Source organism: Nerophis lumbriciformis, linkage group LG07 (assembly GCF_033978685.3).
Source record: "Nerophis lumbriciformis linkage group LG07, RoL_Nlum_v2.1, whole genome shotgun sequence".
NCBI classification, from domain to species: Eukaryota; Metazoa; Chordata; class Actinopteri; order Syngnathiformes; family Syngnathidae; genus Nerophis; species Nerophis lumbriciformis.
Window position 1 is genome coordinate 7,223,863 of NC_084554.2, and position 16,138 is coordinate 7,240,000.

The 16,138-nt window shown below is 37.2% G+C and overlaps 1 protein-coding gene across 1 annotated transcript in view; it reads left to right on the forward strand.

Annotated features, from left to right (window-relative positions):
* The first annotated feature begins 454 nt into the window (after nt 1–454).
* Nucleotides 455–16,138, forward strand: part of LOC133609144 (class I histocompatibility antigen, F10 alpha chain-like) — a 22,581-nt gene continuing 6,897 nt past the window's right edge. The window contains exons 1-2 of the mRNA XM_072913587.1: nt 455–631; nt 10,577–10,625. Of these exons, the coding sequence (XP_072769688.1) occupies nt 455–631; nt 10,577–10,625 (226 nt within the window). The remainder of the gene's footprint in view (nt 632–10,576; nt 10,626–16,138) is intronic.

Consider the following 16,138-nt stretch of genomic DNA (forward strand, 5'->3'; position numbering starts at 1 on the left):
ACGGACTGTATCCCTTGCAGTCTGTATTGATATATAATGTAGGAACCACAATATTAATAACTAGAAAGAAACAACCCTTTTGTGTGAAAGAGGAAGGTTTTTTGGGTTGGTGCACTAATGTAAGTGTATCTTGTGTTTTTTTATGTTGATTTAATAATAAAAACATATATATATATTTGTTTTATTTTTATTTTTTTATTTCATGTGCGGCCCGGTACCAATCGATCCACGGCCCGGTGGTTGGGGACCACTGATGTAGAGCACGGCTGTCAAAGCCAAGACCTGGGGGCCAACATTAAATTGCAGTAGCTCGTCGCATTGGCGGTGGAGATTGAGAATCGCCTCATTGACTGGGAGAGAGAGAGATTCCGACGGCAAGGACTTCGCACCTCGACGTATAGTGGGCGTGGCCATGGAGCTCGTCAAACAACGTCCGCACCGATACCCGTTGTCGATGCCTTGCCGATATCACGGGAGGAGGAACCCATGCAGCTTGGAGGGAATCGTCTCTCTCAAGCAGAGAGAGATCGTCGCCTTCGTCTTCTGCTTTGTCTATATTGCGGAAAAGCTGAGCATCGCATCTACCACTGTCCTCATCGTCCTGCACGCCGTCGCACTCAAGCGTCACCTCGTATAAATGTACTTTCATTTTGTTTTATGTCCATGTTTTCTAGCTAGCAACGTTAGCTATGGTTATGGTGTTAGTTTATTTCCAGGATTTGTTGCCACTATCTTAATAATTCCAGCAGGGGTCACTGTAGGCCCTCTTTTACTTCCTGTTGTGTTTCTTTCTGCAACTGCCTTCTGGACTTTGGATTTATGGCTCTTTTTTAACAGTTTTTTTATTTTCAGCAACAAAATAATTGCTTGTAGCTGTCATTAGATGAGGATCAGAATCATTTCAATGTACACAAACAAATAGTGTATTGGAGGACAATCATTACACAAACCTCCCTAATTGTTATAAAGCACACTGTTTGTATCAAACATGCTTCACTGATTCGAGTATTTGGTGAGCGCCGTTTTGTCCTACTAATTTTGGTGGTCCTTGAACTCACCGTAGTTTGTTTACATGTATAACTTTCTCCGACTTTCTAGGACGTGTTTTATGCCAATTATTTTTCTGTCTCATTTTGTCCACCAAACTTTTAAGGTTGTGCATGAATGCACAAAGGTGAGTTTTGTTGATGTTATTGACTTGTGTGGAGTGCTAATCAGACATATTTGGTCACTGCATGACTGCAAGCTAATCGATGCTAACATGCTATTTAGGCTAGCTACATGTACATATTTAGGGATGTCCGATAATGGCTTTTTGCCGATATCCGATATTGTCCAACTCTTTAATTACCGATACCAACCGATACCGATATATACAGTTGTGGAATTAACACATTATTATGCTTAATTTGGACAACCAGGTATGGTGAAGATAAGGTCCTTTTTTTTAAAATTAATAAAATAAAATAAAATAAATAAATTTAAAATATTTTCTTGAATATAAAAGAAAGTAAAACAATATAAAAACAGTTACATAGAAACTAGTAATTAATGAAAATGAGTCAAATTAACTATTAAAGGTTAGTACTATTAGTGGACCAGCAGCACGCACAATCATGTGTGCTTACGGACTGTATCCCTTGCAGACTGTATTGATATATAATGTAGGAACCACAATATTAATAACAGAAAGAAAAAACCCTTTTGTGTGAATGAGTGTAAATGGGGGAGGGAGGTTTTTTGGGTTGGGGCTCTAATTGTAAGTGTATATTATGTTTTTTATGTTGATTTAATAAAAACAAAATAAAAAAAAACAAACGATAAAAAAAACGATACCGATAATTTTCGATATTACATTTTAAAGCATTTATAGGCCGAGAATATCGGCAGGCCGATATTATCGGACATCTCTATACATATTGCATCATTATGCCTCATTTGTAGCTATATTTGAGGTAATTTAGTTTCCTTTAAGTCCTCTTAATTCAGTTTATATCTCATGACACACTATATGTAATATGGCTTTTAATTTTTTGCGGCTCCAGACAGATTTGTTTTTGTATTTTTGGTCCAATATGGCTCCTTCAACATTTTGGGTTGCCGACCCCTGGTCTAAGGGAACACATACAAATAATGATTAGGATACATTTAGGCAATATAATATGCAATAATACAACAGGATATGTATAATATTATATATAATATACTCTACAATGTGTTATAAAACAAATGTACATGGACTATTAAAGCAGTCCATAAGAGATGAATGGAGAATAAGCGCTGTTGATTTAGACAGTGATTTAAACGTGGTCTGTGTCGCCCTCTAGTGGTAGGATAGGGTAACTACTGTGTAACAATAAGTATTAACAGGGCAAAAGTTGAGCTGGCAAATTACGTCGTCAATCAGAAACATTGTTGCAAACAAACACTCGTTTAAGGCTACATCGAACACATTATAGGCATTTTAGCATTAATAACCGTGCTATATTCGACGTATACTTACATTTTAGTCAGGAACGCACACAATGCTGTTTACACAAGAGTCCATATTACGCAGAAACGCTACAAACAGGAAATTACGTCTTAGACTAGATCGCCAAATTAAGAGCAGAGGAAATCTAACATCTCAAAACTGCGTCAGAATAACATAAGACTAAAACACTTTCTGACAGTGTGCTTTCTCCAAGATATTCACCATATGAGTTCATTAATGCACTTCAAACTCTTTGCCCTGCAGCTTGAATTCTGCCATGGCCAAGCTCTCTTCATTGTAGGCTGTTAGAGACCTCCCTCTGTATCATTTATTATCCTTCTTTTTTTTTTTTTTACATTTTTTTGTCATAAAAAAATGCAATCATGTGTGCTTACGGACTGTATCCCCTGCAGACTGTATTGATATATAATGTAGGAACGACAATATTAATAACAGAAAGAAACAACCCTTTTGTCTGAATGAGTGTGAATGGGGGAGGGAGGTTTTTTGTGTTAGTGCACTAATTGTAAGTGTATCTTGTGTTTTTTATGTTGATTTAATAATAAAAGCATATATATGTAACTGCTGTGTACCCGTCCCGCCAAGAACCCACACACAGGCTGGATTGGGTGATGTGGTTCTTTACTGGTAGCTGCAATGGGTGATCAGAACGCACATACACACAATATGTGGTTAACACCTCTGCTGATTTCGATGTCATTAGCAGAGTACAGGAAGTCTGCTCAAGTACATAACATTTTCATATTTTTACAATTACATGAAATGCAATTACAGATGTGACTTAATACAATGGTTTTTAACAGTATACTTTTTTCGTGTGTGATCGTATAGTGGTTTTAACTTGCTTTTATCTTTACTGGTATTACAATTAATTCAATAAAACATATTTTTAACTTGGTTTTCAACCAACATCATCCTTTTTTAAATATTTATGAAATAGAAAATAAAAAAATACAAAATACAATATATGACACAAATAACTAAATGGACTTTTAGTACCCTCTGGTGGTGACTAGTGAATATGACAGACCACGTTGTTCGCATGTTAAAATGGCGAACAATACAAATTTAAATATGAACGTCTTGACACGTAAAACGCACATAGTGCAACAATTATTACCTGCAATGAGTGATCAGAACGCACATACACACAATATGTGGTTAACACCTCTGCTGATTTCGATGTCTACAGGGGGAAAATAATATCGACTTCAGTGCAAAATAGTAATACATCTGACGTGAGCAACAACCAATTCAAAACGAAAATTCCACAACGTAGCATTTCAACTGCTATTAAATAACTGTGTATCTTACAATAAATCTCACGTTAGCTTTAGTGTAATATATAATATTTTGCAGAGCAATATCAGAACGTGGATTACCATCAGCAGAGTACAGGAAGTCTACTAATAGCTTCCGGCTATGGTTATGGTGTTAGTTTCTTTCCAGGATTTGTTGCCACTATCTTAATAATTCCAGCAGGGGTCACTGTAGGCCCTCTTTTACTTCCTGTTGTGTTTCTTTCTGCAACTGCCTTCTGGACTTTGGATTTATGGCTCTTTTTTAACCCTTTTTTCTTTTCAGCAACAAAATAATTGCTTGTAGCTGTCATTAGATGAGGATCAGAATCATTTCAATGTACACAAACAAATAGTGTATTGGTAAGAATGACTAAAATATTGGAAATAATTGTATATGTATGTTTTTACTGTAAATCCTCCTTAAGGTGGTCACATATCCCCATGCTGTAACTGTGAAATCAATATTTATTATTTGTTCCCTAATTTAAAGAATTTAGCCGAATTATAATAATATAAATACCAATACACTGAACAAGTAAGAATAAAATGTGTTTATATGTGCATGAAAATGTGAATAAAAGTTAGGACAGAATAAAAAGAAGGCAGAGATGAATTCATTGATTAATATACTAAGTCATTAATGTCTCACATATAATGGTTTTACAATGTCTATAACTTTATTTTTGTATTGAAAAATACGTTTTCTCTCTGTTTTTGAAGGGCTGAATAAAGTCTTGTCAATATCAAAATTGCAATTTTTTTTAGATGACATTTTTCTCTGAGGTTATATTTATCTTCATTTTTGTGAAGAATTGTTGTACTTTTTTGCTTAGTTTTCTTTGTACTTCATTTTGACAGTTTGAAAAAGCACCAAATCATTGAATGTCAATATTTTATATTCAAATGGAGTGTTTGAATGTTCTCCATATCCAATATTATGTAAAAAAGGGCCAAAGTCGGAACCTGGAAAAAAAAACTTAACAGATATGAATCTGAAAAAGATGCGAAACTTGGAAAAATTAAATGAAACTGTAAAAAATAAAAATGTAATCTGAAAAAGTAGAAAGCTTTAACATTAAAATATATATAAATGAAAAGAAAGAATTAATAAAAACATATTTTTGTGTGTGTACGAGAGCCTATTGTGTGTCTTTAACCAGTTTTGTAATGTTCCTGTGTCTTTAAGTTGATAGGTCAATCTGTGACGTCATTTCCCCTTTAAAGCACGTCTTTGTCAGAATAGCCGGTTTCAATCAATGGTGGCAGCCAGCCTTGTGTGCGTTGACGACTAAATGTAAGTTTTGTCACATACTGTTACAGCATTTAAACTGAATGTCGTGCCTTGCTACTTCTGCACATGTTTGGTGCATCGTATGCTAAGTTCAGTTGTTTCTGGGTCAATTGAGAGATAATTAGTCTCGTTGACGGCGTTTACATTCATGTGTAGTTTATTTAACGTCATTGCAACTGCGATGGCGGAGTATGGCCTTTAGATGGCGACCGAGACCACATAATCGCCATGTATGGCTCTGAAGCTTAGAAACTTCCATGCATAGTTAAATGCAGTATGTATGTTGTTATTATGCACACCTTTATATTATATTATATTATGTTATATTATGTATGCATATACATGTATATTACTGCCTATTAATGCGTATATGATTGGATTGTAATTTTTCCTCTTTTCTCTATTTGTTTAGACCACACACACACACACACACACACACACACACACACACACACACACGCACGCACACACACAACCACACGCATTCACCTCTACCTTTCAGCAATAAAGATGATTAAAGGATTCTCTGGCCGGAATCTGTCCATTGTGTCCCAACTCTAAAAGAACTACTATCCCTTCCTTACAATATGTATAATATTATATATAATATAATATACTCTACAATGTGTTATAAAACAAATATACAAACAAATGTACATGGACTATTAAAGCAGTCTATAAGAGATGAATGGAGAATAAGCACTGTTGATTTAGACAGTGATTTAAACGTGGTCTGTGTCGCCCTCTAGTGGTAGGATAGGGTAACTACTGTGTAACAAGAAGTATTAACAGGGCGAAAGTTGAGCTGGCGAATTATGTCGTCAAGCAGAAACATTGTTGCAAACAAACACTCGTTTAAGGCTACATCTAACACATTATAGGCATTTTAGCATTAATAACCGTGCTATATTCGACGTATACTTACATTTTAGTCAGGAACGCACACAATGCTGTTTACACAAGAGGCCATATTACGCAGAAACGCTACAAACAGGAAATGACGTCTCAGACTAGATCGCCAAATTAAGAGCACAGGAAATCTAACATCTCAAAACTGCGTCAGAATAAGATAAGACTAAAACACTTTCTGACAGTGTGCTTTCGCCAAGATATTCACCATATGAGTTCATTAATGCACTTCAAACTCCTTGCCCTGCAGCTTGAATTCTGCCATGGCCAAGCTCTCTTCATTGTAGGCTGTTAGAGACCTCCATCTGTATCATTTATTATCCTTCTTTCTTTTTTTTTTTTTTTTTTTTTGTCATAAAAAAATACAATCATGTGTGCTTACGGACTATATCCCTTGCAGACTGTATTGATATATAATGTAGGAACCACAATATTAAGAACAGAAAGAAACAACCCTTTTGTGTGAATGAGTGTGAATGGGGGAGGGAGGTTTTTTGTGTTGGTGCACTAATTGTAAGTGTATCTTGTGTTTTTTATGTTGATTTAATAATAAAAGCATATATATGTAACTGCTGTGTACCCGTCCCGCCAAGAACCCACACACAGGCTGGATTGGGTGATGTGGTTCTTTACTGGTAGCTGCAATGAGCGATCAGAACGCACATACACACAATATGTGGTTAACACCGCTGCTGATTTCGATGTCATTAGCAGAGTACAGGAAGTCTGCTCAAGTACATAAAATTGTCATATTTTTACAATTTCATGAAATGCAATTACGGATGTGACTTAATACAATGGTTTTTAACAGTATACTTTTTTCGTGTGTGATCGTATAGTGGTTTTAACTTGCTTTTATCTTTACTGGTATTACAATTAATTCAATACAAAACATTTTTAACTTGGTTTTTAACCAACATCATCCTTTTTTGAATATTTATGAAATAGAAAATTAAAAAAATACAAAATACAATACATGACACAAATAACTAAATGGACTTTTAGCACCCTCTGGTGGTGACTAGCGAATATGACAGACCACGTTGTTCGCATGTTAAAATGGCGAACAATACAAATTTAAATATGAACGTCTTGACACGTAAAACGCACATAGTGCAACAATTATTACCTGCAATGAGTGATCAGAACGCACATACACACAATATGTGGTTAACACCTCTGCTGATTTCGATGTCTACAGGGGGAAAATAATATCGACTTCAGTGCAAAATAGTAATACATCTGACGTGAGCAACAACCAATTCAAAACGAAAATTCCACAATGTAGCATTTCAACTGCAATTAAATAACTGTGTATCTTACAATAAATCTCACGTTAGCTTTAGTGTAATATATAATATTTTGCAGAGCAATATCAGAACGTGACTTACCATTAGCAGAGTACAGGAAGTCTACTAATAGCTTCCGGCTATGGTTATGGTGTTAGTTTCTTTCCAGGATTTGTTGCCACTATCTTAATAATTCCAGCAGGGGTCACTGTAGGCCCTCTTTTACTTCCTGTTGTGTTTCTTTCTGCAACTGCCTTCTGGACATTGGATTTGGCTCTTTTTTAACACTTTTTTTTCTTTTCAGCAACAAAATAATTGCTTGTAGCTGTCATTAGATGAGGATCAGAATCATTTCAATGTACACAAACAAATAGTGTATTAGTAAGAATGACTCTAAAATATTGGAAATAATTGTATATGTATGTTTTTCCTGTAAATCCTCCTTAAGGTGGTCACATATCCCCATGCTGTACTGTGAAATCAATATTTATTATTGTTTCCCTAATTTAAAGAATTTAGCCGAATTGTAATAATATAAATACCAATACACTGAACAGGTAAGAATAAAATGTGTTTATATGTGCATGAACGTGTGAATAAAAATTAGGACAGAATAAAAAGAAGGCAGAGATTAATTCATTGATTAATATACTAAGTCATTAATGTCTCACAGAGAATGGTTTTACAATGTCTATAACTTTATTTTTGTATGAAAAATATGTTTTCATTGTTTTTGAAGGGCTGAATAAAGTCTTGTCAACATCAGAATCGCAATTTTTTTTAGATGACATTTTTCTCTGAGGTTATATTTATCTTCATTTTTGTGAAGAATTGTTGTACCTTTTTGCTTAGTTTTCTTTGTACTTCATTTTGACTGTTTGAAAAAGCACCAAATCATTGAATTAAATATTTTATATTCAAATGGAGTGTTTGAATGTTCTCTATATCCAATATTATGTAAAAAAAAAAAAAAAAGAAGAAGAAAGGGCCAATGTGGGAACCTGGAAAAAAAACAAAACAGATTTGAATCTGAAAAAGATGCGAAACTTGGAAAAATTAAATGAAACTGTAAAAAATACAAAATAAATATGATTAAAAACGATTTTAAAGGGTAAAACCAATTAAAACAGTAAATAGAAATCAACATTTTAAAAACACAGAGGACAACAGAGGACCACACAACTCACGTAGTGTTAAAAGCCAGAGAATAAAAGTGGGTCTTAAGACGAGACTTAAAACAGTCCACTGTGGGAGCAGTTTGAACATGGAGGGGCAGAGTGTTCCGGAGCTTAGGGCCGACCACAGAGAAGGCCCTGTCTCCCCTGGTTTTAAGTCTGGTCTTGGGCACCACGAGCTGGAGCTGGCTCTCGGACCTCAGAGCGCGCGCAGGAGTGTAAATGTGGATGAGGTCCGAGATATACTGAGGTGCCAGTCCATGTAAAGCAGGGGTGTCCAAACGTTTTCCACTGAGGGCCGCACACTGAAAAATCAAAGCAAGCGGGGGCCATTTATTTTAAAAACCAATACAATATATGTAGAAAAAATATACATTTAGGCCTCCACTCGGGCTTGATCCCGGGGACCCCAAAGGGTTTTGGTCAAAAAAATATAAAAAATGTGTCATTATTCAGTATTATTATTTGTATTATTATTCAAGTTTTAAATCTCTAGATCAACATTAGGTCTATCTGTCAATATAAAGTTTTTAAAGATTTAAGTTGTATGCTCTTTTTGTCAAAGAAAACCATGTTTTTTATGGAAAAAACACAAAATATGCAATATTTTCACCCGATAAAATTTTTAAGTGGAATATTTGAGATTATATAATAATTGGAGCCTTCAAAAGGTCAATAACACCATTGATTTTAATTCATTATTATTTTTTGAGCAATGACACTTAAAAACAAATCACACTAAAATGATTGGGGATCCAAAAGGGTCCTACTCATTAAAGTGTTACAAAATAAATTATACATTTTTTTACTGTTTACATTTAACACATTAGTCTCGAGATCAACTTCAGATCTATCCGTCAATTATAAGTTTTATTGTTGTTTATGTTTTTTGTTTGTTCGGCGGCAAACTTGTCACACCTGTTGTGCTTGTCAGGTCAGGTGATTTCCCAGAAAAGCCACGCAGGCATTTACCCGACGTGGCCACAAGGGGCGCTTGTAGAAGACTTCTTGTCAGTTGACTGCTGCCACTTTTCAGCAATAGCGCCACCAGGGGGTGCACTGCAAAAACTGAAATCTAAGTAAGATGAAATGTCTCAAATAAGGGTGATATTTGCTTATTTTCTGTCTGATAAGATCATTCTTCTCACTAAGCAGATTTTATGTGTTTTACTTGTTTTAAGTGTTTTGGTCCTAAATGATCTCAGTAAGATATTACAGCTTGTTGCTGAGATTTGATGACCTATATTGAGTAAAACATGCTTGAAACTAGAATATCAAGTGTTGCAAAGCTGAGTCATCAACACTCACAAGTATAAAACTACTTTTTTTAAAGTAATCATTTCTTATTTCAAGCATGAAATAAAAAAAAAAATCATGACTTTGACACAATTGTGTCTCATAATTAAAACAGATGACAGCCAAATGGACTTTGCTGTTTTATTTTCAATGAAACAATAGAAAAGACGTACTCATATAGTAGTACAGTTGGCACAGTACAGTAAACTGACAGTTAATATTTAAACATTTAACATTTCTAACAATTTTGAACAGAAATAGTTCATGCACATTCAGGTAAATTCTTCAAAATGACAATTAAAAACATTTTGGCCAGTTGTTATTGCTGTTGATGAAAAGTAAGATGCAGGCTATCATTATTTGTGTCAATGTGGACTTCCTCACGCTGCAAGTGTTTACTGGTCAGACAACACAATGAAATGAAAATAATGTCAAAGAAGAGGGGAACTGATGACTCCATGTTAGTTGGTAGAGTAAAAGACAAGCTGAAAAAAAAGATGACTATGTCTAGAGTGTAGGCAGTGCTGTTAAGTTTCTCTGTGTGTGAATAAGTGGAGAATGCGGAAACTTTGAGGCATGATGCAGCTGACTTGTTGATGAACTAGTTTGAGAAGAATGTTTTTGTTTTCTTCATAAGTGGACTGTACTTGTCACTTTTGTAAATATTGACTATTGTGTATGAAGTCCTACTAAAGGTGAACATTCAGTTGAAGAATTAGGCCATCAAGTTAAGATAAATGGGTTGAAAAATGTGGATCGAGGATACTTTATTGAATTGATTTCACTTTCATATCTGAGATTGTCACCTTATTGTGGTTAAGAGCTACCAGCAGGAGCTTAGTCTTCAGGTGGCACACCCAAGTTGCACAGGTGTGACAAAGTACAATCCTCTTCTCCAGGATGGAGTTGGACTCACAGGGCCTGATTTGTTAAAGGTTTGCGTGTACTAAAACAGGTGCAAACCTGATGGCACACGCAGAGTTGATCTACTAAACCTGTGCAAAGTGGATGGCGTCTCTTAAGTGAGCAGAATATGCAAAATAATATGCAGAATATATGCTGATCATTAAAACAGCCACGATACTGGGAGAAAATGCCAATATAATGATTTATCACGCCCAATATTATTTATCAACACTCATCGCTGTGGTGCCAGCACTATTTAGCTTTTATTTAGTAAGTGTGCACACTGACACTTCCACACACGGCTGCAGGATCAGTGCTTGTGCTCCACACACACACATTTGACACATATCCTCTTTTCAGCAACATCATTTTATAGCTGCCCAACGACTTGAGGGGCTAATTTAAAAAAAATTGATTGATACATTTTTGTGGACTTTATTATTTTTTTAATGTTCTTTTTTTCAATACACAAACCCCAAAAGCAGTGAAGTTGTCTCGTTGTGTAAATGGTAAATGAAAAGAGAATACAACAAATCCTTTTCAACTTATATTCAATTGAATAGACTGCAAAGACAAGATACTAAACGTTCAAACTGGAAAACGTAATTTTTTGCAAATATTAGCTCATTTGGAATTTGATGCCTACAACATGTTTCAAAAAAGCTGGCACAAGTGGCAAAAAAGAGTGAGAAAGTTGAGGAATGCTCATCGAACACTTATTTGGAACATCCCACAGGTGAACAGGCTAATTGGGAACAGGTGGGTGCCATGATTGGGTATAAAAGCAGCTTCCATTAGAAGCTCAGTCGTTCACAAACAAGGACGGGGCGAGGGTCACCACTTTGTGAACAAATGTGTGAGCAAATTGTTTAAAAACAAAATTTTTCAACCAGCTATTGCAAGGAATTTAGGGATTTCACCATCTAAGGTCTGTAATATCATCAAAAGGTTCAGAGAATCTGGGGAAATCACTGCACGTAAGCAGCAAGGCCGAAAACCAACATTGAATCCCTGTGACCTTCGATTCCCTCAGGTGGTATTGCATCAAAACGCTGCATCAGTGTGTAAAGGATATCACCACATGGGCTCAGGAACACTTCAGAAAACCACTGTCAGTAACTACAGTCGGTTGCTACATCTGTAAGCGCAAGTTAAAACTCTATAATGCAAAGTGAAAGCCATTTATCAACAACACCCAGAAACGCCGCCGGCTTCGCTGGGCCTGAGCTCATCTAAGTTGGACTGATGCAAAGTGGAAAAGTGTTCTGTGGTCTGACGAGTCCACATTTCAAATTGTTTTTGGAAACTGTGGACGTCGCGGCCTCCGGAACAAAAAGGAAAAGAACCATCCGGATTGTTCTAGGGTCAAAGTGTAAAAGCCAGCATCTGTGATGGTATGGGGGTGAATTAGTGCCCAAGACATGGGTAACTTACACATCTGTGAAGGCACCATTAATGCTGAAAGGTACATACAGGTTTTGAAGCAACATATGTTGTCATCCAAGCAACGTTATCATGGATGCCCCTGCTTATTTCAGCAAGACAATGCCAAGCCACGTGTTACAACAGCGTGGCTTTATAGTAAAAGAGTGCGGGTACTAGACTGGCCTGCCTGTAGTCCAGACCTGTCTCCCATTGAAAATCTATTTGAAAGTCTATTCAATTGAATATAAGTTGAACAGGATTTGCAAATTATTGTATTCTCCTTTTTTTTTTTAGGAATTACACAATGTGACAACTTCACTGGTTTGGGGTTTTGGATATTAATTATGAAATACTGTTCCTAGATTACATACAGGCTAATAAAAAAAACTCTGCAATGATGTATTTTACAAACAAAAAGTTACACACTTTATCCCATGCTTGTGCAACAGCACACATCTCATTGTGAAAAATGTGAATGTTTGAAGGGGAACAAAATGTGATCTCTGAAAGGTTTACATGTCTCAAATTCTACACAGTAGGACACCCACCCAGACATACCACATACAGAATAAAAATTAGAAATACTTTAATAATCCCCGAGGAGAAATACAGATTTTCAGCACAATCCCATTCAGGAGCAAACAAACATTACAGGGAGACAGAACAGGATCAAACATTACAGGGAGACAGAACAGGATCAAACATTACAGGGAGACAGAACAGGATCACTGATGGGTTTGCCAACTTCTGGCGCCTCTTAAAAAAAAGGTGAGAAACAGGTAAACGCTGGGGAGTGAGAAAAAAAATTCAGTGTAAACCTGGGCCCATGGAGAGGGGGTCCAGACTGAGGCCAATGGGAAAAAAACCTCATAGCCATAGCACCCATAAGCATGTGTGTAAGAGGGAAACATCAAAGACCACAAAGGACATTGAAGACATTAAAAGAGCAGAGCTGATGCAACCAGCCACTTCTACACACAGCCTCAAAAGTAAAACAACAACAACAAAAAACAAACATATACACTCTGTGGTGTTCTACACATCGTCTGCTGGGGTGGGCGGAGCATGGCCAGAGACAGGAGCAGACCCAACAAAGCAATCAAGAGAGCCGACTCAACCCTCGGCCGCCCACTAACTCTCGGCCAGTGTCCTGGTCTGCATGGATGAGCGAGGATACGTCCAAGGAGACCGAGGTGTCCGATACCTGCTCATTCAGCCAAGACACTGTGAAGTTTGTCCTTCCCGGCGCTCAGCACCAGCTCCGCAGCCATGTCTCTTCATTCACATCTCCTCCAGTCTCTCCAAACGGACTCTGGTGTGGCAGAGACCCAGCAGCTGGTCTCCATGGCCAAAAGGCTCCCGGGAGGCAGATCCAGGAGTTCACAAAAAAGCACCGCAGAAGTCATGAAAGTGCCACCCCTTGTCACACAGCCCCAAAAGGCAAAAACAAGCCCACATGAAAAGAAGAGGGAAACATCCGGAACACAAAAGGATGACACAAGAGCACAGAGCTCCTGCCACCAGCAGCCACTACAGCGGCGCCATCTTGTACAGCTCATGAAAACAAGATATTTTTTATATCATTTATATTAGAAAATATTATAATAAAAATGACTGCCGTTAATTGATTATTATAATTCAACATTTGACTTGTTTTGTGTGGTTTGTAACATTAAAAACTTTTTTTTGAGAATAGTGAGAGAGTTAAACTAGTGAAACAATGAGTCTACTTGTTCCAGTGACGTGCAGTCACTAGAGGCAGGTGAGGCGGGGCCTCACCTGCCATCATGGAAAGAAAAAAAATGTAAAAAGAAAGAAAAAAAATGAAATTGTTATATGTATCCAGTGATTATACTATAATGTTATTTTCCATTTAACTTCACCAGTTTTAGATTATTTTTATTCAAAATCGCTGAATTTTCACATTTGCCGTTCAAATACTGAGAAGAGACGGTGCGGTGAACAGCAGCCAGTTGAGGCACGTCACTCAGTGCCTCAACATCAATCAATCAATCAATGTTTATTTATATAGCCCTAAATCACAAGTGTCTCAAAGGGCTGCGCAAGCCACAACAACATCCTCGGTACAAAGCCCACATAAGGGCAAGGAAAAACTCACCCCAGTGGGACGTCGATGTGAATGACTATGAGAAACCTTGGAGAGGACCGCATATGTGGGTAACCCCCCCCCCTCTCTAGGGGGATTCCGGACTCGGCTAACTGCTGGCCTGCTGTGCAGTGAGACTGTATTGCTATATGACCTATATTATACATTTCCATAGTTTAGTTAGCTGAGGTATATAATGTACAGTGTATTTTGTCAACAACTGTATGTGTGTAACGTATTTCTTGTGCTGAGCGATCATAAAACGGCTGCAAAAGACGAACTGGCTGAGGCTCGCAGTAATCCCGCCTCCTGCACCCCCGCCGTAGAATTGTTATATCAACTAAAGCCCACACTTAAACTTTCCACGTGCAAGATTGAATCTATTTAAAAAAGTTATTTCATAAGAAGCCAAAAAGTGCAAAAACAATAATGTTCATGTTGGAGGAGTTGTGAATGACTGCAGGGCCACAACATTAGGTACACCTGCAGACTGCAGGTGTACCTAATTCACAACTCCTCCAACACGAACATTATTGTTTTTGCACTTTTTGGCTTCTTATTAAATAACTTTTGTAACCTATTTTTATGGGCTTTCCTCTTTGTGATGTTAAGTTCCTGTTATGCGCTGTTATACAGTATATGCCTTGAGCTCTTATTTTGAAGGCGCTAAGAGCGGAAGTGATGACACGTTGGAGTGGAGCGGAGGTTTTTGAAAGAAGGTAAATAAAGTGGTCCTCGTGTACACTGGAGCCTCCGTGTTTGATACCCCCAAACAATGTTCCCTCTATTTTTCCATATGCGTGGACCTACTCAGTGGCCTAGTGGTTAGAGTGTCCGCCCTGAGATGGGTAGGTTGTGAGTTCAAACCCCGGCCGAGTCATACCAAAGACTATAAAAATGGGAGCCATTACCTCCCTGCTTGGCACTCAGTATCAAGGGCTGGAATTGGGGGTTAAATCACCAAAAATGATTCCCGAGCGCGGCACCGCTGCTGCTCACTGCTCCCCTCACCTCCCAGGGGCTGAACAAACATTTGATGGGTCAAATGCATAGGACAATTTCACCACACCTAGTGTGTGACAATCATTGGTACTTTAACTTAGATGTGCACACTGAGGCCACACCAGGAACACACCTGTCCCAAACCTGACTAAATACCAAGTTCAATGTTTTATTATTATAATCAAATGACAGAAGTCATTTCCATGGGATTAATTTCTAAAATAAGTGTTTTGGCCCACTTACAATGACAGTAACACAACATATTGTTGTTCATGAGCTGTGTACTAGTGTTGTATGTCTGGGTGGGGGTCCTGCTTTGGAAATAATTTGTACCCCTTTCCGATATCGCATTTAGTTCCCACTAAAACATTCACATGTTGCACAATGAGATGTAAACATCATGTGTACATTCCTGTAACTTTCTGTTTGTAAAATATATCTTTATTAGTATTTCTTTAATATAATAACATCATTTCATGATTAATAGTTATACATTAAGATTAAATTAAGAATTATTTATTTATTTTCACTAAAGAAGGGTTCGGTGAATGCGCAACTGGTGGGGTTCAGTACCTCTAACAAGGTTAAGAACCACTGCTCTGGAGCCTACGTTAGCTGTCACCTGACTGTGCTACACTCTGGACAAGTCACTAGTTCATTACAAAAAACAGTCGCCAGTTGATTGTAGAGCAAGGATGCGACTGTGCATGTGTGTTACACACAATTGTATTGTGACACATTCAACTTCTACTCAGTAAGAAACATTGTTCTTAATAATTACTGAATCATGACCTTAGTTACCTTATCATGATGTGTTTCATGTGCTCTTGTAAAATGTGTCATTGAATAATAATACAGCATTTACATAATAATACTCTGACTTGTTAAGTGTTCATCGTGAAAGAAAATGAAACAAATTGGGTGCATGACGCCAGGCACTGTC